This window comes from Dermacentor variabilis, chromosome 2, assembly GCF_050947875.1.
Source record: "Dermacentor variabilis isolate Ectoservices chromosome 2, ASM5094787v1, whole genome shotgun sequence".
Lineage (NCBI taxonomy): Eukaryota > Metazoa > Arthropoda > Arachnida > Ixodida > Ixodidae > Dermacentor > Dermacentor variabilis.
Genome location: NC_134569.1, coordinates 76,540,971 through 76,563,254, shown reverse-complemented (window position 1 = coordinate 76,563,254; position 22,284 = coordinate 76,540,971). Strand labels below are relative to the sequence as shown.

General features: G+C 44.4%; 1 protein-coding gene across 1 annotated transcript in view; it reads right to left on the bottom strand.

Annotated features, from left to right (window-relative positions):
• Positions 1–12,997: 12,997 nt before the first annotated feature.
• Positions 12,998–22,284, bottom strand: part of RhoGEF64C (Rho guanine nucleotide exchange factor at 64C) — a 161,575-nt gene continuing 152,288 nt past the window's right edge. The window contains exons 13-15 of the mRNA XM_075681014.1: positions 18,397–18,672; positions 13,992–14,093; positions 12,998–13,919 (exon numbers count right to left, since the gene is read on the bottom strand). Coding sequence (XP_075537129.1) covers positions 13,791–13,919; positions 13,992–14,093; positions 18,397–18,672 — 507 coding nt within the window. The 3' untranslated portion in view covers positions 12,998–13,790. The remainder of the gene's footprint in view (positions 13,920–13,991; positions 14,094–18,396; positions 18,673–22,284) is intronic.

Sequence of the window (22,284 nt, the reverse complement as noted above, 5' to 3'; positions counted from 1 at the left end):
AACTGCGCAGGTATGCAGAGAACATTGTATATGATCTCCAAAGGCCAATCTGAACATCTACATTAATTGTCCCATTCATAAAAAAATTGAGTCTCATCCACCATGAAGTTTAAAACAATTGCTTGAGAGTGACGTGTTTGAGGGTTTGAGGGTGATGCTTTGAAGGAATTAAGTGTGTGTTTTGCTGAACATGAGGGAGGATTCACCAAGATGTGGTATTATGGGGGAATTGCAAGTAATTATCAAACTTGCACTAATTGACCATGCCACAAAGATAAGAGACTACATAAAATGGTAACCTTATGCAAACTAAAAGGTAGATCTGTATAGAAGTTTGCAATAATAGGAGAAAATGTATAGGGGAAATTCCCACTGTGTAGGTCAGTTAAGAGAGGCAAAAGAAATTTGCAAAATTCTGCAAGGCGTGCTAAGATGTCTTGGGAAGGGGGAAATTAATTCAAGAACTATCTCCATAAACGGTAATTATGATTGTGAACTGAAACTTTGCACTGGTATCGCTGGATTCCCTGTATACAATTGATGTGGGCAATAATAATTGCTTTGCAAGATCGTAAATATTTTTTGGTGCTGCTGCCACAGAATGCGAGATGCAGTTGCATGCATTTGTGGTGGTGGAGGAGAGATCAGTGGAACAAAAGAATGTGTCATGAGAACAAAATGATGTCTGGAGGGTGCAGTGCTTCTTGGTGCCATGATCTTTGAAGGAAGGTGTGACATACCACAGTTCACTTACATTAATTTGACCTTGAACAGACCAACAGAATTGATTGAACTATTCGGCGAGTAGAATTTAAAGCAAAGGCAGGAAAAAATGTCGGAACAGACCCAGTGTACTTATGTGTATCCTCAACGTAAGCCTCATGCCTAACAAATAGTCCTGAAGCGTCCACTCTGGTCTCGATATCTGCGGCGCTTGGACACACAGTGGTGCCATCAGCAATTCATCACTTTTCTCATTATTGCTGCCAATCATGCCACCGGTCACAGAGTACAAAATCGCATTGGTTATCAAAGGAACGCCACTCCATAGTCCGCATATACAAAGTCCTTGAAGAAAACCTTTCTAAAGACTGGGTGAAAATTTTTGTCTTTGGTGAAAGATTGGGTTTTCGGTATCCTTTTGATGCATTTTCTGAAACTACTTGCAATAGTTTCTGGCTTAACGAACTCCCATGCTCAAGCAGTGGTTTGCATAGCAGTAATTAACTTCGTAGTCTTTGTTGCTTTAGATGCACATGATAATTTGCTGAAGAATAGTCATCTTGTGCAAGACATTCAAGTTCCTTTTTACTCTCTGGTCTAGTGGTTACATGATTGCCGTTAGGTCAGGTGGAAGGAACCTGAGGTGTATTGCTGTCAGCTCTTCCACGTCAATGTGCACACAGCAGGTTATTGACAACGAAAACTGCATGAATCTTTATATATGGATTTATAACCCAGTTTAATAATACCTTTGTAGAAAAGTTCAGCTGTCATTCAAGCTTTCAAGTCCACAACATAGTCAATTGGGAGTGTTTTCGCTCCTTTGGAACAAAGTGGCCCGGAAGCCTTTCGTAGAACGAGCAAGTGGGATTTCTTTGTGTTCGTCATCCTGGCAGCAAGCAGCACAGTTAGTCGCTCCTTGCTTCCTTTTTCACCAACACACTTGTCATTCTTGAAGTGGCCCTGAACCACCCCTCAGGCTTGGCGAAACAACATAGTCCGCGGGTAGCATAGGCTGCTGCGCACATCTCGGCCAAGTTTTGCTATTGTACACAGTGCGTGGAGCTCGCAAGCGGAGTGCAAAGTCACGTTTCTCTCAAACGCTCTTTTTTTTCAGCAGAAGTCTGTTCCTCATTCTTTTCTGGACACTTTATTTTGTACTCAAGTGGATTTCCATATGCGGCTGCTATTGGTAGCTGCAGTCTGCTACGTAGTGCAGATACTGTGGCCAGCACAAGGTGCTGCCACAAGTCCACTGGCTAAGCCCACTGCGGCTCGCTGAGGACAACCGCATTTAGCTTAAGTTTAGCGCATTGTAGGCACCAAAAGGAAGTCGTGGCATTTACGCATTAACATCCAAAATGAAATTTGAACTGCACACCACGGTGACATTTAGAAGGTGAAGCATTGTGGGCACACTCCACTCTGCCGTAGCCTTTGCAGTGCAAGGCATTGAAGAAGGAACGGGAACACAGCAGAGGCCATGTTTGATTGCCAATGACTCAACTTCTGCTGAATGCATTGAAGTACTTTTTGCAGCAACATATTTCTGAAATAGGCTATTTTCACTTCAAATGCCTTTCTACACTTCGATAAAAAGTGATTCAGGGCCCCTTTATTTGCTATTGTTTTCTTTGGTAGCATCCTGTAATAAAGGGCACTTTCATCAGCATTGAATATGTCCTTTAGCCCTTTCAGAATCAGTGTTCATGCGTTTTGCTGCATACTGTCTTGAACGTCAGTTTATGCCAGGTTTTAAACAGAGGTAGCCAGTCATTTTAATCAGTAAAGTCTTGAGTGTTAAGCATGGCTGCAAATTCCTGAGCATTTTCACTGATTAGAGGACTGCTTGGAGACTAATTTCGACTCCAAATTTTGCTGGTCCAGAACTGCTTCATCGTTGAGGTGTGCTGAAGTTCACATCCACTTTCTGTCCCTATTAAAGTTATGCTTTTGGTGAGCTTCAAGTATCTTCTCTTTGTTGGCAATGAATGTTACAAGGGTACTCTTCCTTATGCCACTCTTTTTGTCAGTCTGCTTTCTTGTAGGCATGCTTTGGCAATATCACCACTTTGGTACTAATAGAAAGCACTGTGTACCTTCAAGGTGTTGCCATTCTGCACGACGCTGTTTCACTGGCTGATTGCTCCGTGTGGCTTGAAATGTCCCGTCTTGTCACACTTAACAAACTGGACCGCGTGGAATGCTTCAATAACATAACGACCATGTGAAACCAATGGTGAATTGCAGACAAAATAGCCAAACCCACCTCCCACATTAGAGGGGCCTTATTTTGCATTGCATTGTGGCACAAACTTGCAGACTCAGAGAGACGCAAAAAGGCAAACATCGAGCTGCTGCAATGGCAGACGCACTTCGTGAAGCGAGTTGAAATGTTCTTTCTTTTTATCAGCCACTTCAGTGGTCTTCATTTTGCATCAAAGGATGCTTTCTAGGCAGGACACATGCCAACAAGGATGAGTTATCACAGTAGGGTGAGCTTTTGTATTGGCAAGGCTGTGTGATCGACAGCTGAGCGAAGACATCACACCGGCAATGCATTTGCTGCAATGCCTGCATTTGCATATTTGGTCACACTTCATATAAAGCGAAACATAATTTAAAAGTAGAAATGTTTGAACTTCTACTTTGGACTTCTACATCTGAGAGTAGCTTTCTTGACGAGACTTTTCGGCTGCCAGGGTGGAACAAGGTGCAATTGCTTGCCAGTCAAGTTTGAATTATCTGCTGTAGTTCAATTTCAGGATTGAAATAACGAAAGTCTTGGCTCATAGAAATGCTTGAGTGCTGGCCAGCATATTACGTCGAGTTTGAATTAACCGAAGAATTTAATTAGTTGGAGTGGAATTAACAGATGTATACTGTAGTACCGTGGCTTTAAAAGAGATTGTGTTGACTGTAGCTGCCTGTATTAAGGGGCAAACAGTGACATGGAGGATAGGCACAGTGCTTGTCTGACAAAACTGGCACAATATTTGCACAAAACTTCAATATTTTATTAGCTTTGCTGGTTTTTAGTCAATTATTCTGCAGTCACATCGGTCTGCTAGAAATTTCTCATTTGTTACCATGGGTTGAGCAAGGATCAGGAATCATGCATTCTCGCTCATCCATGATGCATTTAGGATAAGTTGGTTATATTTTAATGGCTCCAGCTTCTACTTTGATTGTTTAACCACCAGGAATATGTGGCAAGGTTGTCATGCACATATTGCCTTGCATTTACATTTTTTGGGTGTAGGTACTGGGCATGACAGCATTAAAGAGCACTGTGTAACAGAACCAGCCATAATGAAATGATCATTATCCATAAAGGTGCTCTTGAGGTGTTCACTACCAAAGAAATCTAGGCATGAGTCTCATTTTAACTACAATCGAGCCCACTTATAACAATCTCAGTAATAAAGAATGCTCGGATATTATGAACAAACACACTGCAACTGTAACAACTTACTATTGGGTAGTGGTGCCGTGTCCTAGACAGTGAATTTGATACATGGACCCAGAACACTGTTGTAATGAACTCACAAGCATATATCATGCGCAAAGGAAAGCATCGTTTTGCTTTTTACTGTGCACAGCCCACTGAGGTACAATTTTCTAAGCAGCATACTCGCGTAGCTGATAGTGAAGCTAACACGAAGCACACAACCACGAGGGATCGCTGTTTTAAGCTTCACTTCATTTTTATCATCTTCAAATGCTTGTCGGCTTCCTTGGTAACTTAAAGTTTTAATCTACACACTGTCCTTTGAATTTTTGTAACTTTTCTCTTTTACGAAGAACACACTATAATGCTCAACAAAAATGAAGTGGAGTGAATGAACCTCAAAGCTTGACTTTGCACCCTTTCAATTTTTTTCATTAGATGTTGGTAAGGGCTTCAGATAAAGTCGGAGTGCTCTAGTTCCAGTCTTGTGAGAGTTTTGTACACAGTAAATTTTGCTGTCAGTGATGTATGAATGTAGCTTACGTTTTAGAAATGCTAGCTTTTTTAACTTGTTGCTACGTTTGTTATCAGTGTGCAGCTTCCAGCCCAGATTGTTCACTAGTGTACTTTTTACTTATTGATTTTCACATGTTTTTTATAATTATTCATTTTATTCCTCAGTGTAACGTCTGTCTGCTGTGCATTTATCTTACTTATGATGAAAATGGGGAGCTGCCACCACCAACTCCGAACACAAGCCCAAATGCTTATATATTGCTCAGGTGCTGAGTTTTCACCTGAAGCTTCAGTGATAAACGATTGCATGTCATCTATAAACAGCCTAAAAACTGTGCTTATTAACATTGAAAAAAGAAACTTCAGTTACTGACTTTTTTTTACAAACATTAGTTTCATTCTTTGCCTTCTTTTTAGGCAGTCCACCTATTATGAACTTTTGGAAGTAGTGAACACATCCTTAATAACAATGATATTGATTGTAAATGGGCTCGACTGTAATCAGAACAAGTGAGGCAGTGTAAAAATGTTCTGGCTCAAAAGTATGAGTGCAGGTATTAAAACAGGCAGTTCATCATGTTCCCTGGTTATAATCTATTACCTCTTACGGTGCCATTATAAAATTTAACAAACCTGTTACACTGTGCCAGTGGCTAGCTGTATGTTATTTGAGTGAGGCTGATCAGATGTCAATGTATGACTTGTCGGCAGCAAAGAGGAACAAATACAGGGTTGTGCAACCCGCTAGTTACTTGCCGAAGGACAGATCTGTTGCCTACCCGGCTTATCTAGGAAACTGTTCAGAGGTAGCAGCACATTGTGTATGTGTTGTTTTAAGTATGTAATCCTGCCGCTAACTTTGTGTGGTTGTTTCTAAGACGTCCTAGCGCGCAGTGGAACAAAGCTGTCAGCAGCAGTAGCTCAGCAGCTAGGGGTGCTGAGCTACTAAGAAATTGTGCTATAATTGGTTGGCGACTGTATTTGTATTCTTTTGGAAAAACTTGTGCCCTAAACTGGGAGCAAATGAAAGCTTTTTTAATTCTTGGTGTCACTACGGCGATCGTAAGCAAGCAAAAAAAAAATGTTCATTTGATGATGAAATTGTGTAAGTGGTGGCAGATGTGTCAATCTCAAGTGGTTTAACTTCCCTATCCTGATATTTGAGATGTTACACAGCCATATTCATGTGTTGGTGTGAGAATAGCAGGTTCTCTTTATCCAGCACAAGTACAGTAGCACCTCCTTGATATGATCCAGTTAAGTACAATTTCCCGGTGTCAACATTTGCGATCAACAACACTAAAAATGACCCAATACATTTACACTGCTTTTTCACCAGTTCATATGTTTCCAAGAAAACACTGATCTTTCGGCACCAATGTTCAGTACATCGCCCAACTGCAATTGTACGATACATTTTCCGGCCGCTAGATCCCCTGTAAACAAGAAAAGGCGCACACAGTATGTAAGAGTAGCCGCCCACTACAGCAGCTTCCCCGCAATACTCGCCTGCCCGTCTCGTGTGAAAACACCGGTGCGCACTCAGTTTCTTATTTCAGCACCAGCAAATCTCCTCCCAAGTTGTCGCAGGCTGCATTGTGATAAGCATCTTCACCTATCCGTTTCATACTGCATGGGGCACAGTGCTCTTGGAAGTGTACTGTATGCATTTAACAGCTGCATACAATAAGAAAATGACTACATGCATCTCGGGTCACTTAGGCCCCACCAGCTTGGTGCACGTGAGCGTCTTGCGCCGAGTGGGCATGTCAAAACTTCTAACCAGAACACCTCACTCAAAGAAGCCGTTGACCCAGGCCATAATTGAGGAGGGAAAACGTAAACTTGCTTAAGCTGTAAAAACAACAACCCTGCCATCAGCTCGGTCCGCCTCGGCGCATCGTGCTGCGCAACGCTTCACATTATGTAGATGTCAACTACAGTTGAGCTTGTGAAATTTATTAGTCGCTTTGGATTTATGTTTTCCTGGTTGACAAGGTGGTTCTAGTGTTTTTTTTTTTTCTAAAGCATATGAATGAAGTTCTACTGTATTAACTGTTGCATTCTGCTTTGATGCAGCAATACCTATACAGTAGAACTGCTCTAATACTTTTTTCGCAGGATTGTGGGAAGAAAAAGACATAATAGCCTGGTAATGTATTATGGGAACATGCTGTTAAAATCATGCGAACATACTGTAGAACCTCGATAAATAGAACCTCAAGGGACCAAAGAAATTGGTTCCATTTAACAGGAGTTCCAATTACTGAGAAAGATGAGCAAGGATGCAGCACTGTGTGCATAAACCTTTTTAATACCGTTTTAAGGAACTGTAAGCACCAGGAGGTGAATGTAACAATAAGTTTTCAGAAAGCAGAGAAAATTACATAGGGTGTTGGCACAGCATACAAAATTTATTATGCAGCTACTAGTCGCTGTGCATTAAAAAATGCATCAATTCTTGCTTGCTTCAATCTTTTGATTGTGCTCCCCATAAAACACAAGCTTTGCACAAACATTTCAGATCCTGGTTCTTTCTGAAAAATATTCCTGAGTCTGCACAGCTAATTCTGCACATTAAAGTATGGTAGCTCCTTCTGTGGTAGGTACCTCTTCAGATGTCTCCTCTTGTTCATCTGCTTCATCACAGACCTCTGCAACAGTGCTTTCTACTTTTTATCTGGTTAAGAAGTTGTAACCTCACTGACAATGTACACATACTTGTCAAAATCCAGTGGTACTTCTCTTATAGTCTAATAAGTCCTGCTTCTAAGTGGCATCATCTTCACTGTCACATTCAAGCAAATCCTGCACGTCAGAAGTCTAGACCTTCAAAGAAAATCCTGCATGCCTTAAGCAATTTCCTATGGTACTTGCCGTCAGTTGCCTCCAGGCGTTGTAAATGAGGTAAATGGCATGAACAATGTCCAGCTTGTATTCTTTGTCCTGGTTCATGCATACCAGCATCCTCTGCAGGAGACTGGTGCATTGCGATTCACTATTTTCAGCATTTTGGTTCTATTGTCAATTCAGTTTACAGGGTAATGAGGAAGTTTTGGTTCCTATTACCAAATTTTTTTTTTATATTGTTTAAATACAAAACCAACCTATTGAGAGGTGGTTGTTTCGTTTAAGCAATTTCTGTTTACTGAGATTTTACTGTACTGCTAAATATTAACACAGACATGCATTGGCTCACATTGCAAAGGATTTATTCAGCAGTCAAGTTCTGAGAGAATTTCTGATTAAAGCTTGGTGTTTCTTCCATGTGTCTGCCATGTGGTAGCCTGCATTGCCAATATGATCAACATAACTTTTCCAGCATGTTTAGCACTGGGAGAGTGTTTAACAAAACGACCTACCATGTGGGAATGATGACATATCAAATGGAATTCTAATAGTGTATGGCTGTCATCTATGTGCTTTTTACCGGGACTGGACTTCAACAACATTATACCCAGGAAGGCGTATGGGCGGAGAATGCATCAGTGGGGTTGTACTTTAGCTATATTTAGTGGTGTATTGACCTAAGTTGGAACGTAGCATCCTAGGGCTAGCCAGATGTGGTTGCCTTGCAAGCCAGGGTTGATAAATTAACAACCTTTTACTGTATTTCAATACGAATGCTAATAATTAAATTCTGTTCAGTCTGCTACGTCAAACTTGTATTATAATTAGCTGTATCTGTGTGGCCACTTGACTGTAAGCTTTGAAAACTTCACACACCTGCTTATTTTGTCAAGGAAGGCAGTTGGGGAACTCATGCCTTTCTTTCAAACTGTACGTTATTTTTGCAAGCCACAGCTTTTTTTCGTAATGAAAACTTGATAATGTGAGCTGTCAAGAGCTGTTATTTTGTGCTTATGGCTGTATGTGGTCATTTGTGTCTAAGTTGTTCTTCATTTTTTCATTTTTGGTTGGACATTAATTGACCCTGTGCACAAAACCAATTTTTGGCTTGTTGGACATCTTACGGTTAATGTACTGGAACGGGACCATGTTGACTTTACACTTTGTAACCTTGACCACACCATTTCAACTAACAGAATGGTGCTTTATGCTCGAGATCCTCTTGTAACTGTTTAGTTGTCTGGTTTCAGAATGGTTGATTAGTAGGCCTTGGAGGCTGCCCTACAGCAGAACATTTCCCATTGACCCCTGTTTTACCAGATGCTTTACCAAATGTTTTACCCTTTGAAGAAAATCCATGGGTGGTTGCTCCTTCTGCTAATGTTATTTGATAGATGTGTTTGTCTCTGCCTTTTGAAGGCATCCAAAGCAGCTCCTTTCAGGAATGCTTATATATTTGACCCTGTGTGCAGTGCAGACAAAGACACTTTGAATTTACTGATGCGCAGGGCTTGAGTAATTTAGTCTTTTCATCGGGCATGTTTAAAATGACTTCCATAGTAATGAGTGACAGTTTGACAGCATGCCTCGCTACATTAGGTCTTTGGAGAAGACCTTGTAGTCATTCTCACATGACCAAGAAATGGCATTTATATATCTCCAAACGAGCTCTACTCACTGCTCTTCTCCGGGATTTGGTTTGTGTGAGAGAGTGAGTTTAATGTTGGAAAGAATTGGAAGACCACATCGGGGCATTGGTTTTCATTGCAAGCAGTTTCATGTTCTTGTTTGCTTCATGTGAACCTGGCATTAGCCTTTCTTAGGCATATCATAACCTTAACAAAAGTACAGTCTACCATTATCAAGATTTCTTAATTGCACACTCTTGGACTATAGTACAGAATATGTTTGTACTTCATTTATCAGGGGATTTGGACTTGAGCTACAAGTTGGTTCATTCAACCAGCATTGGAGAAGAGGCTTTTCAGAGGTAACTTGCGAAACTGTTCCCAGCTCCTTCTAATCTTAAACAGTGTTGATGTGGAGTGGTAAATTTCTCCTCATTTGTTCTTATACATTGTCAAGAACAGAAGGGCAAGAACAGTTATACTACTGCAAGACTCTTTTTCAATTGACAGCTTTTAGTTGAATAGCCTACACAATAAAAATTGGCAGTTTCACCCGAAAGTGAAGCATTGAAAGCAATAACAGGGTTAGCATTGCACTGAAGGCATCTCGGAATGCTGGCAGAATGAGAAGTGCCGGAAGCGGCGTTGCAAGCATCGCACCCCTATGGTGCATGAGACGAGATCAAAGCAAGACCATTGACGTTTGTGGCAGCCGAATTCTGATAGGGGAGGAAAGCAAGGTAAAGCTTGTATTCCAATCTTTTAGTATGTGTGAAAAAATGTGTGGTCAAAGTTAATCTGAGACACATAGCCCAACACTTTTGACCCCTATGTAACCTGTGTATGCTTTTATAATTTTGCAACAAGCACAGGTCTGTGATCTTGGTGCTAACTAGTGTGTATTGCTTGAAAACATTGCACCCTGTGTGGGATATGGTATCCTGCATTGATGAAGTGTTACAACTATGGAAGCTTTTTTATGTTGTTTATGTGATGTTTTAATGTTAGCATGATGCACGTGTATTGCCATGTTCATGATGTGTGCGTAAACTGCATATTATCATGTGAAGTGAAATCTGGGTTTCAGCTAGTCCCAAACTTCAATGTGCTCCACGGAAACCACTGGTGCTTTCTTCAGTAGTTTTTGTTGTAGAAGTGTGCGTCAGGGCATTCATTTTACTGTTTCCACATGGATCTGTTAAAGTACTAGTATTCAAATGTATTTTTGATGTGGGCATTGCCTCATGGCCCTGTAAGTTTGTATTCCTTAGTTTCACTGATAAATGCTGCTGCATGTGGGTGTTGAATGGGGCAAACTTTGATTGTGAAATGGCTTTGCTGCCACAAAGCAGTGTGTCCTTCTATATACTTTGCGCTGAGTGTATGCAATGTTTAAAGGGGCCCTGAAAAGCCTTCTTCTTTTAAACTGAGCAAAATACTGGATTGAGTGCAATGCCTTTCAAGGAATACGTTCCAGAAGAAATTTTTTGAAATTACCCAACATGAGTGGGGATATGAATGCAATGTTTAATTTCACCCCGATCCCATCAGTCCTCAGCTGGGGCAGCACTGATAGCAATGCCCTGCCTTTACTACTTTTTTCTTTTCGTGGTAGCCCTTCAAGGCTGACTTCTGACAAAGATGCCTGAGGGTGACAAAGGAGTGTCAACAAATTGAGTGAGATGCATTAGCAACTGCCACTTCCCTGTTTCCTAGAAAATCTCGGAAGATTATAGGTGTGTGTGCCCAATGGCTGGCACCTGTGGGCTGTTGTGCTTCATGTTGTGTCATCACTGGTGTTGCCTAAGGCATAAAACAAAACAAAAAAACAATCGTATGGAAAGCCATGGAAGAGAGCAAGCAATCAATTATGCAAGATACTAGGTTCTTTGCTGCATTCATTGGAACAATATCTGGCTCTCCTGTTCATGGAGGCATTGGCTACAGATAAAGAACATTTTCTTACCGTGTTCAAAAAGGGGTTTAGCGTCCCTTTATATGGCGAGTCTAAAATTTCAACAAGCGTTTAATGCTACATTAGCAATCAGTGCTCTGTTGCAACAATGTAGTTGCTGTGTATGATTCAAATGCTCGAAAACAGGCATGGAGCCCCAGTCAACTTTGCCTTCTCAATACCAAACACTATAATTGAAGAGTGTCAGTTTGTTTCTCTGCTGTCTGCTGGAATCGTTTCAAAGTAGTTACTTATGGCATGTCTGATAGAATGCCCCCTTTTTTTTTTTGCCTAGTGTATGCTAACGGAAGGCTTTTTGAGAATGTTTTTCACTTGAGCAGTCATATACGTGAAAGCAACCTTACCAACAGCTTGGTAGCTAAACGAAGGAACTCAACAGCTGCTTTAAAAGATCAGAATGGGCCCTGCCTTGAAGGACTGCAGTATAATTCATAGTGTTGTGTATGATGTAGTGCACTCGGTTATTTTTTTTTTCTCATTTACATGTCTATAGCAGAACATGTTCCAAGTGCAGCCGAACAGCATGACCAGCCAAATCGCATATACGTCTCAACTAACCAGTATTAATGTGATGTTTTGATGAGGCCGTGAAAACTACTGGGCATGCAGAAAGATAGTCTTGCTGCATAATTTGGGAGGCAGCATGGTGTCGTAAGAGAGCCAGGAGAAAGTACAACTGAAGCAAAACTAATGCACGACTGCCTGCTGCTGGTGTTAGGGCCCTTTCATAAGCAGAGTGCCATCTCAAGTTGTGTGTATTGAAGGGCGGTATTTTTGTACTACACCATGCTGTTTTGTAATGCATTTCTTTCTTTTTGTACTAAATGGCATATAAGAGCTGGTTGATACAACCAGCTGCTCTCACAGGGTTAGTGGATGGGCCGATTCAGGTTATCCACTGTTGCACCTTTTATATAGTGCGCTGAAGAAGCCCAAAGCATAGACTTGTGGCTTGAGCAAGTTTCGCTGGATCGAAACAGCTGAAGCCTTTTTAACTTTCCTCAAGCCCTCTGAAATCCCATGGTTCCAGTGTCCCAGGTTTCTTCTTCTTGCTTTTCTTTTGGCCACCTTATCGTGGAGTGGTGGCACCTAGATAGCATGCCTATGGAAAAGAACCTACCTGAGATTTTTGTAATCTCAAGTAGAAACACAAACATCTTAAGGGGGCGCTTGTTTTGTATGCTGAACTACATTCTTTCTCTAGTCCATTGGTTTGGCGTTTTGTGTGTGAATGCATGTGTGTGCGTGTTTCCTCTGTTATTGCACAGTGCCTTTGGCTGGTTGCCAACATACACAGGCACATGGTCATCAGTCGTAGAATCAGTCTTAGCTGAGCTAAGCCACTCTGATTGAGTAAAGTCATCTGACATGTTCTATGTGCCTGTTTTAAATGAACTGTTGTTGAGCATCCTGAATATTTGTTGTCTTCTATGGTTTTCTTTTTCTTCTTTTGTGTCAATGCACTTGTTTTGAATACTATGTCTGCTTCCGTTTTGTGCAAGTCAAGTATACTGCGCAAATAAACTACAGAAGTTAGCATTGCTCTGTAACGCTACTGGCTTTTAAAGTAAATTGACAGCTCCTTGAAAGAGCACTTGTTTAAGGGTTTGTTTGCACGAACTTACGTTTTACAGTGCACAATAAATGAATATATGACGTGACCATTGCCATATTGCCTTATTTGGGTATGCCAGTATAAGTTCATAAATATGAATTTATGCATCATGCATGATCATATTTAGAAACAATGAAATCTTACTCTTATTTCATTGTACAGGTTGAGTCATGAAATCATAGCTGCCTGTATTGTGAGTTATGTTGGGATACACCAGGACATAAGAAATACAGAAAGGCTGTGCTTATCATTAAAATTTATTTTCTAAGTGCTACATGTACTTAGCTTACATAAACTTGTATCTGAAAGTATCTTACATTGCAGAAGAACAAAAAATAAAATAAGCTTTTCAAGAAGGTTCATGAATAGTACACCTTGAAGCATAGATTGTGTGAATAGTTATCTGTGGTTCACAACTCTAGTTAAGATTTATTCTGCGTATTGTATGCAATATAACCTCTGACATGAGCTAGGACTTAGTTTCCACAGCAAAACAGTTCACACTCGCACTGGTCCTGTAGCTTCTTAGGTGCTGGTCTCGTCCAATGACTTCGAGCCATCATGCTTCTTGTGCCAAAGACAGTTTTATGTTCTGAACAGCACATCTTATATGCTGTGCTGTTGATTGCATGAAAATAGCTTGCCTGCATTGTGCATCACTGAACACCGTGGACTACTCGCGAGGTTCATCACATCGCAGACGTGTACTGTGACTCCTCTGGAGTATGCAATTACAGCTATACATAGGATGCTCCTGGCCTAGAAAAGTTTCACTGTTGGACCCATAACATAAACCATAACACGCCACCCGACACAGTTCGGAGGGAAGTTCATCCACAGTCTCACAAGTGACTTTGGGTATTGCTGTCTCTTCATTGGTGCACCAAGCTGTCGCAGACGTTATCACTTGCAGTTTCTGACACCACACTGAAGGCTTACACACACTTCCTCAATTTTTGCACAAATATGAACAAGAACCCTGGAGCCTGATGCAGCAGGGAACGGGCAGCGCCTACAGCAAGCGCTGCTCCCTTAGTAGCGGTCCATGCCGTTGATCATGATGTTGGCCATGCCGTTGCGCCTCCTGCGCCATGAACCAAGGTCTTTGGCATGGTACCGGAGCTGCTTCAACCACTCCCGCGTCTCCATACTGTTCTCAGCCTGTGTTGGAGAAGCATCACTGTAGCCACAGAGACAGTCTCATGCCTTATCTAGAAACAGATTCTCTCTTACCTTGAAAAGAAATCCTTCTTTCGATGTGTACTCCTGTATCTCGAAACAGTCTTTTAGCTCAGGATCACAGCTGATGATGCAGCTTCCAAGAGACAAGGGCTCCTGCAACAAAGTTGGTGTTACTGTGTGTTGCCATGGATGTAACATAGGTTGCATTCCTTCATATGCTCGTAAAAAGAAAAACGCGCTAATGTACAGGGTTTGTCCATAAATTAATGAGACTGCCTGCTGTGCAACACTGCAGTCGCCATTAGTGGTCCCCGGAGGCGGGATTTGTGGTGGAGGTTCTAAGCTAAGTAATGCACCAGGCTGCAGTCGCATCCGAGCTCTGGCGCAGTGAGGATCTAGAGTGGCGCAAAAGCTGTTTTTGAGTTTTTGTCACGGCAGAAAACATCAAAAATGGAGTGTTCGCTGGAGCAGCGGCATGCGATTAAATTTTGCTTTCACCTGTGCAAAACCGCTTCCGAGACGCTTTTCTTGGTTAAGGAGGTTCACAAAGATGATGCCCTGTCAAGGGCGCAGGTTTTCCGGTGGTTCAGTGAGTTCAAGAGCGGACAGGAGACCGTTGAAGACATGGAGCGATCTGGATGCCCTTCAACGAGCGTGGTTTGGACGAAAATGTGGGCAAGGTAATATATCTCCTGGGCTCTGATCATCATTTGAGTATCAGATTAACTGCCAAAGACCTCAAAATGTGCAAAACAATGGTTCACAAGATTTTCTGAAATTTGAACATGCGAAATGTTTGATCGAAATTAGTGCCAAAAGGGTTGAGTGATGAGCAAAAACAGCGACGAGCTGACATTTCTTTTGAGATTGTCGTGCTGTTAGAAAGTAAATGGTATTTTTTATATGGCCCAACAACAAGCGAAGAATCATGGGTGTTCCAGTATGACCCCGAAACCAAGCGCCGATGTTCGAAGTGGTACACCGAGAACTTCCTGTGCCCCAAGAAAGTGGGAATGTCGAAGTCCAAGGTAAAGACTGTGTTCATTGTCTTTTTTGACAAGCGTGGGGTGGTTCACAAAGAATTTGTACCTCCGGGACGAACCGCCAACGCTGTGTTCTACAAAGGCATCCTTGAGGACCTTCACAGAGCCGTCAAACAGAAACGACCGGAGATTGCTGATTGCTGGAAGCTCCTCCACGACAACGCTCCAGCCCGCACCGTCTTCGTTGTGACCACCTACTTGGCTTGAATAGGGGTTTCAACCTTACCCAAGCCACTGTACAGCCCCGATGTGAGCCCAGTAGACTTTTTCCTGTTCCTAAAGCTCAAGAGAAGCCTGAAAGGTCACCATGTCGACAATGTTGCTGCCATCCAATGGGCTGTCACAGAGTCTGAAAGAGGATATGGCAGCCGACTTCCAGGGAGCCTTTGCAGCATGGAAATCGCCTTGGCAGTGGTGTGCCATTGCCAAAGGAGACTATTTTGAAGAATTTTAATATGTGCCGATAGGATCAATAAATTCTTTTTACCAAACCCAGCCTCATTACTTTACCGACAAACACTGTATCTTTCACTTATTTGCGGGGGAGGGTAGGCTTTGAATGTCTGATAGAAAATCCGGGACGTTCGACAGCAGCCACCTTCTCCACTGGATTTGCGCCCGATGCCTCGTTTTACCACAGAAGTGGCTTCCCATTAGGTCTCCCGCAAACTTAGGTTTCGCCGAAACTACGTCATTGCCCGACAGAGTTCACAGGACAGCACACATAGATAGTGCTACCCATACTACACCTGCAGATAGGCCAGTTGCAGGCCCTGTTCTCTATGAAATTACGCAACGAAACAATGAATTCTACCTAAATACCGTCAGCGCAACAAATATAGGCCTTCAAAGGCCTATATTCTTTAATGAACCGAATCGATGTATTTGGCTATTTCTCCCGTTTTAAAGTGAATTGGCTGTTTGGCTATTCCTACCGTTTTTGTACTTGGACTGTACTTGGAGTCCACTTCGAGATTGACAAAAGAAAACGTAACATTATAGGCAATGGCTGGCACAACAAATACCACATGATCCGGATCCACCACCACCTTGACTACCAAGGGATGCCAAGTTCTATAGTGCACGATGCATGAACGGGCGCACTGGACGTCTTGTCTTGCTGGAAATTGTACCGCAACAAATGCAGTGCCCCCCAATAGAACACGCCTCCACCCCCACCTGACTTTACCTGCGCAGCATCCAAAATGGACGCCCAATCAATAGTTTATCACCTGCTATGGGAAAGCAGCGCATTCACTGACCAGCGTCTCAAGCACTGTTATTTGGTGATCGACCTTGATCGAGTGTTGGATCTGACCGCGAGTAAGTGCTTCGGGCACTCTTGAGGCGCTCTACGCATTTACCCGTGAAACGGGTGTCACATTTGAATGTTATATATATATATATATATATATATATATATATATATATATATATATATATATATATATAATGCGGTAATCTACGAGGGTTGATCCAGAAATAGGGTTGCAATTGATTTTAGAAACAGACAACATTTATTCTCAGAAATTTACATCATTGGAAAGATGAAACTTTGCTCTATTTTTCTACATAATCACCATCTTTTTCTACGCATTTTTGTAGACGGTGCTGTATCCCAATGTCGTAGAACTCTACCACCAACCCGTTGAGGAAGCGTCTCACCTCATTTTTGACTTCGCCACCCTGGAAGCGTTGGCCACTCAAATGTTCCTTTAACTTGGGGAACAAGTGATAATCACTTGGCACGAGGTCTGGACTGTACGGTGGGTGGGGCATGACAGTCCACCCAAAGTTTGCCAGAAGTTACTGGGTTTGGCGGGAGATGTGAGGTCAGGCATTGTCCTGAAGCAGCGTTACACCGGCTGCCCGTCATCTTCACCGGCAGTTCTGGATAGCTCGCCTGAGTTTTCTTAGTGTTTCTTAGTTTTCTTAGTAATAACTGTCTGAGTTGTTTGTTGTGCCACATTCCATGAAACTGATCAGCAGTATCCCCTCACGATCCCAAAAAAACACTGGCCATGACTTTGCCAGCAGAAGTTTGTTTGAACTTCTTTGCAACTGGTGAATCTGGATGACGCCACTGTTTGGATTTTTGTTTCGTTTCCGGAGTGAAATGAAACACGCACGTTTCGTCTCCCGTAACAATGGAGTCCAACAATCCTTACTTCTTGACACTTTTGAAGAAACTGGCAAGCACAGTCAAGGCGTTTCTCCATGTGTCTTGATGTCAATAGCCGCGGTACCCATCGAGTACAACACCTGTGATACCCTAATTTTTTAGTCGAAGCTCATTCCTGTGTACCGTAAGAACTCCCAGGAATCTGAGCAACAAGTTCATGGACGGTGATCTTCCTGTTTTGAAGCATTTCGCGTTGGACCATCTCGATAACTGCCTCGAAACTGACGGTCTTCCACTCCGTTCTTCATCGTAGACTTCCTTCCGACCCGCGCTAAACTCCCTGCACCACTTTCGGACGTGTTGAACGGACGTACACTTGTTGCCATATACCTCTGTCAGCGGACAATGAATATCCACGGGTGGAGAGTCCCTTTGGCATGCAAAAAGCGAATTACGGAACGAATCTCGTACTTGGCGGGATCAACAATGGGAGCCTCCATATCGCACCGCTGCTGAGTCAAGAATGAACGGCGCAGCGAAACGCAGCCGGGAGGGAATCGAGATTGGGGGAATATCCGCGCACAGCAGCTTTGCCGGATTTCGCCTCGCACCTTCCCGTGTGGCTGGAGCTCTTTGGGAACCTTGTTTCTGGATCAACCCTCGTAGTTTGGTTCACAAATCGGATAGTACTAACTTCTATATTTGACGCGTTAGAGCAGAACTTGGACGGCAAATTGCAGGAGTAGCAGTGGAAAGGCACGCCTCGAAACAAGGACGACACTGATACGGGTGTCACACGGCGCACTTTTGATCGCGATCAAGCCCGATCCGGACCGAATTTCTCGGTCATGATTGGCTCCTTTGCGTAAAATGCGCGAGGGAGCAATCGCAGTCGAGAAGTTCGATCCGGATCTGCCCCGATCGCGATCAGAAGTGTACGTCTGACACCGGTATGAGCCTTATTAAACCGTATTCGGGTATACACGGTCGCGCTCAAACTGTTCTTTCGCGCTGACTACTCTCAAGTGTGCATGGGCGACTGCATTCACGTTTGTGTACGTTACCTGTGGGCGTGGCACTTGTGATGCCCGTTACCGCGGCACTACATTCACGCTTATTCACATTCGTCGACAGCTAGTCATCCACGCTCGCCGACACTTGTTGGCGCTCACACATTGCGTCCACTGCTGGAACAAGCCGCTTACACCGACGGACGCAGAATTAAGGCAAGTTCCCTAGTCTGAAGAGGACGTGTACCGATGGGTATACTGAAGGAACAGGGCGCACGCACCCTGGGCAGGACGAACTTTCCAGCCTTCTCCTTGGCGAGCAGCAGGGCACCGTCGCGGATGCCCGTGTTCCGCGGGAAGAGGAGCGAGTTGTCGTGCGCCAGGTCGGGCCGGTAGTTGGAGTTCGGCCGGCCCAGCACGGCCAGAAGCCCGTGCAGTGCGGCGAAGCGCACGCCCCGGCCGCTGCTGCCGCTGGCCGGCAGCTCGGCTACCAGCAGGCGGCCGGCCAGCACGAACCGCGTCTCGTCCCGGTTCCACTTGAGCAGGTCCAGCGCCATCTGCACATCGTCACCCAACACGCTTAAGGCTCCAGCACCGCAAGTAGAGGTACAGCGCGGCTGATAGTCGCGGCGCTGCTCCCTCTTTGGGCGGAGTGAACAAGACGCACTCTAGTAGAACGCCACAATGCCACGCACCGCGCGCACATGCACCCTAAGAGGGAAGGTCATCCCCCTACCCCATTTGTCAAAACACATATCAAGCAAAGAACGTATTTCCATCCCACACATTTTTAGACGCCGCAGGTGGAGCGGGCGCACTGCGTTGGTCGTCAAACCCGCGCTCCCACGTCGGATTGCATGTCCAGTTCTTCCTGCGGTCACTCCTGGTACGTGCTGGGTGCGGAAGAGAGAGCGTAAACGCGGGAACTGGGGCCTGAGCAATGTTACCCCCCCCCCCCTTTCACTGAAACAGTGTACATACAGTTCATGTCTCGTATTTACCCGCAGTTATCTTCACGCACAACATGCAGTGGTCCCAGCATATTGATCACATCAAAAGGAAATTAAGTTATTTGAGACGAACATTATCTAAATCGCCAAAACACGCCAAATTACTGATGTATAAAACTCTCATTCGTCCTATATTAGAGTACGCTTCATGCGTCTGGAACCCGTGTAAAGTGTGCAACATCAACAAAGTCGAGTCGGTACAAAGGAAGGCTGTTCGATCGTGATTTTTCGCCTTCATCTGCCATGAATTCCTTGAATTTATCTCTCCTATGCACAAGGCGACATAAATTCCATGAAGCTGTTACATTCAATTATTCACTCATGCTGTCGACTATCTGCTGATGATTACATCACATATGCCAGTGCTCTTCCAACCAGACGTTGCCACACCCTCAACCTAAAACCTTTCTTTGCACGTACTAACATCTTCAAACAGTTATTTCCCGAGAGTTGTCGACTGCTGGAATGAGTTACCCGGTTCTGTTCATGAATTGACACTACCTGATTTTGTAGAAGCACTAGTGTGATAAGATTGCTTCCCTTTGTTTTTTTATCTATTGTGTTCAACTGCCTTTGTTTCCTTTCTTATGTTTGCTGTACTCCACTCCTGCAATAGCCCAGAATAGGGCTGCAGTATTTGAAATGAAATGAAATACAGAATACGAAACCCATATTAAATTCGTAAGACTGATGCGGAAAGCGCGTGGAATTGATGTACAGGCGAGAACGTTTGTCTCGCTCCCTCCGCTCTTCGGTAGATTGTCGCAGTTCTTTCTTCTTTTTTTTTTCGACTGCTTATTTTGCCTCTATTCAGTGCAAAACTTGCCTACATTCATAGAAAAACAATGTATGCCTTGTGGGGATCTCAGCCGTACTATTGGTACAAAGTAACAACACAGTAGTGCAGTCACAAGGGAAATTATCGTGCCTTTTATGCACTAATGCATGCTAGCCGACTCGCTGCTAGCCAACACAAAACATGCTGATGGACGCTCGACAAATCTAGAAGTCCGACTGCCGCGACCGGATAGCGAGCGAATATGCTCGCCCCATGCTGTACACCAACGCCTGGTCGCTCGCGTGTACGAACGGTGGCAAGTTCAAACGCTGATGTTCGTGCTTCCGGTGTAGGCCGCGCAAGACGGTCTCGTAGAAGCATGGACCGGCTCGCGCGCGGTACTTCCGCGCCGCTTGCCGATGCCGAGCCCCAAAGAAGCAACGCAACGTAGAGCCTACTAGGGTGGTTGCTTGGGCTAGTTGGTAATTCATTATTAATAATAATAATATTTGGGCTTTTACGTGCCAAAACCACTTTCTGATTATGAGGCACGCCGTAGTGGAGGACTCCGGAAATTTTGACCACCTGGGGTTCTTTAACGTGCACCTAAATCTAAGCACACGGGTGTTTTCGCATTTCGCCCCCATCGAAATGCGGCCGCCGTGGCCGGGATTCGATACCGCGACCTCGTGCTCAGCAGCCCAACACCATAGCCACTGAGCAACCACGGCGGGTAATTCATTATTAAAAATAACATACAGCGCGAAGGACAAGAACTGCGAGAGCTGACATACACAGCGCTTGTCGCGCCCGACTAACCTCGCCGTTAAGTGGCGTTAGCAGCGCAACACTCGCACCATCTATCGTACTACTCTGCAGCCACGCCGAGCCACGCTGCAATTAGGCTTCGCTGCAAAGCCATGCAGCGAAGCCTAATTACAGAAGACTGGAGAAGCAGGGAGGGAGAACATATCAGGGAGAACAAATGCAGGGAGAAGAACATATCAGGGGACACGTGAGATACGCGCATCCCCACAGCCTCGTACTACGACTTTGGAAACAGTGCCTGGTCACGGTGCATGCGCTTACGCGACTCCTCAGCCAGACCTGCATTCGATCATTACCCTCTCAGGTCACGGGCACGGCACGTCGATCGAGGCACCCTAGCCTCCAGGATCGGAGCGGTCACTCCGAATGTTTGTCTTAACTGAAGAGCACGCCTGAGGCCGTTCGTCATGAACGGATATTTTTTGTTGCATTGAATCTATGGAAAACCAAACAAACGTTCCCATGTTGTTCATGACATGCGAGAATTCGTCTTAACCGAGTTCGTCTTAGCGAGATTTCACTATTTCATCTGCTGCTGAAGTTTAAACTGGCTGAGCTGGGGTACGCGTCACAAGGAGACAGGCACCCCCCAGCCAATCAGCACTTCAGCAGCAAAGGAAATGGACATGTCCGTTAGTTGGACACTTACAGAATACAACACGCCCCTCCTCCCCCTTCCCCCCTCTACTGTGAAGACTGTTAAGAACGGCCAGCTGCAGTGCAAGTTTGCCAGCCATTTACGCCAGCGGTGGCAACCTCATCTTGGAACGCCGCCGCCAACCTCTAGCCACGGCGTGACTAAGTCGACTTTGTGTCGGGAACAATGCGCGCATCCTCAACTCTCCGTCGCTTCAGCTAGGATGCGTTTGACGAAGCAGGCTTTGTGCTGAAACCGCCACCGTTACGCTCTAGCCTCGTTGCCGTTGTGACTGAAGGAGTTCGACGAAGCAGGCTTTGTGCGCAACACGACAACGCGGACCTGATCTGCTACGGGTGGGGGAATTGCCGCGGGAACGTCGTCGTGGGCTCCTTCCCACGCGCCGACCAAGACGCAAGACAATGTGCTACCCGGACGCGCTACCCGGGACGGCTCTTGAGTTCTACGAAATTCGTGTGGTGTCGGTTTCGGACCGTGAACACTTGTGTGTGCGTGTGTGTGTGTGTGTAAACTGTCCCGCGGAGAGGCGGCTGGTCTTCAATGACGTCGAACTATGACGTCGAGCGGAGTGCATATAAGCAGCGATTGTCGGCTGCTAGTGTGTGCTCGTTGTCGTGCTCGAAATGTACTCGTGAGCTGTGTGCTCATAAGCTGTTTGCTGTATACTCGTCTTGCGGGCTCCATTTGGGAGTCACGCTAGACTGTCGATGTATCTCATGTTCAACTGTAAATAACTTGTAAAATCCTGCTCTCCTAAGTCCCTACGAAGAGTCAAGCTCCTTCCTACAGCTACGACTGCCAAATCTTACATCTGAATGGCAGCGGTGAGATCGGCCTACAGCTCGTAGATCGTCCGACAACTCTAACAAATCGTGGCAGCGGCGAGATCGTCCGA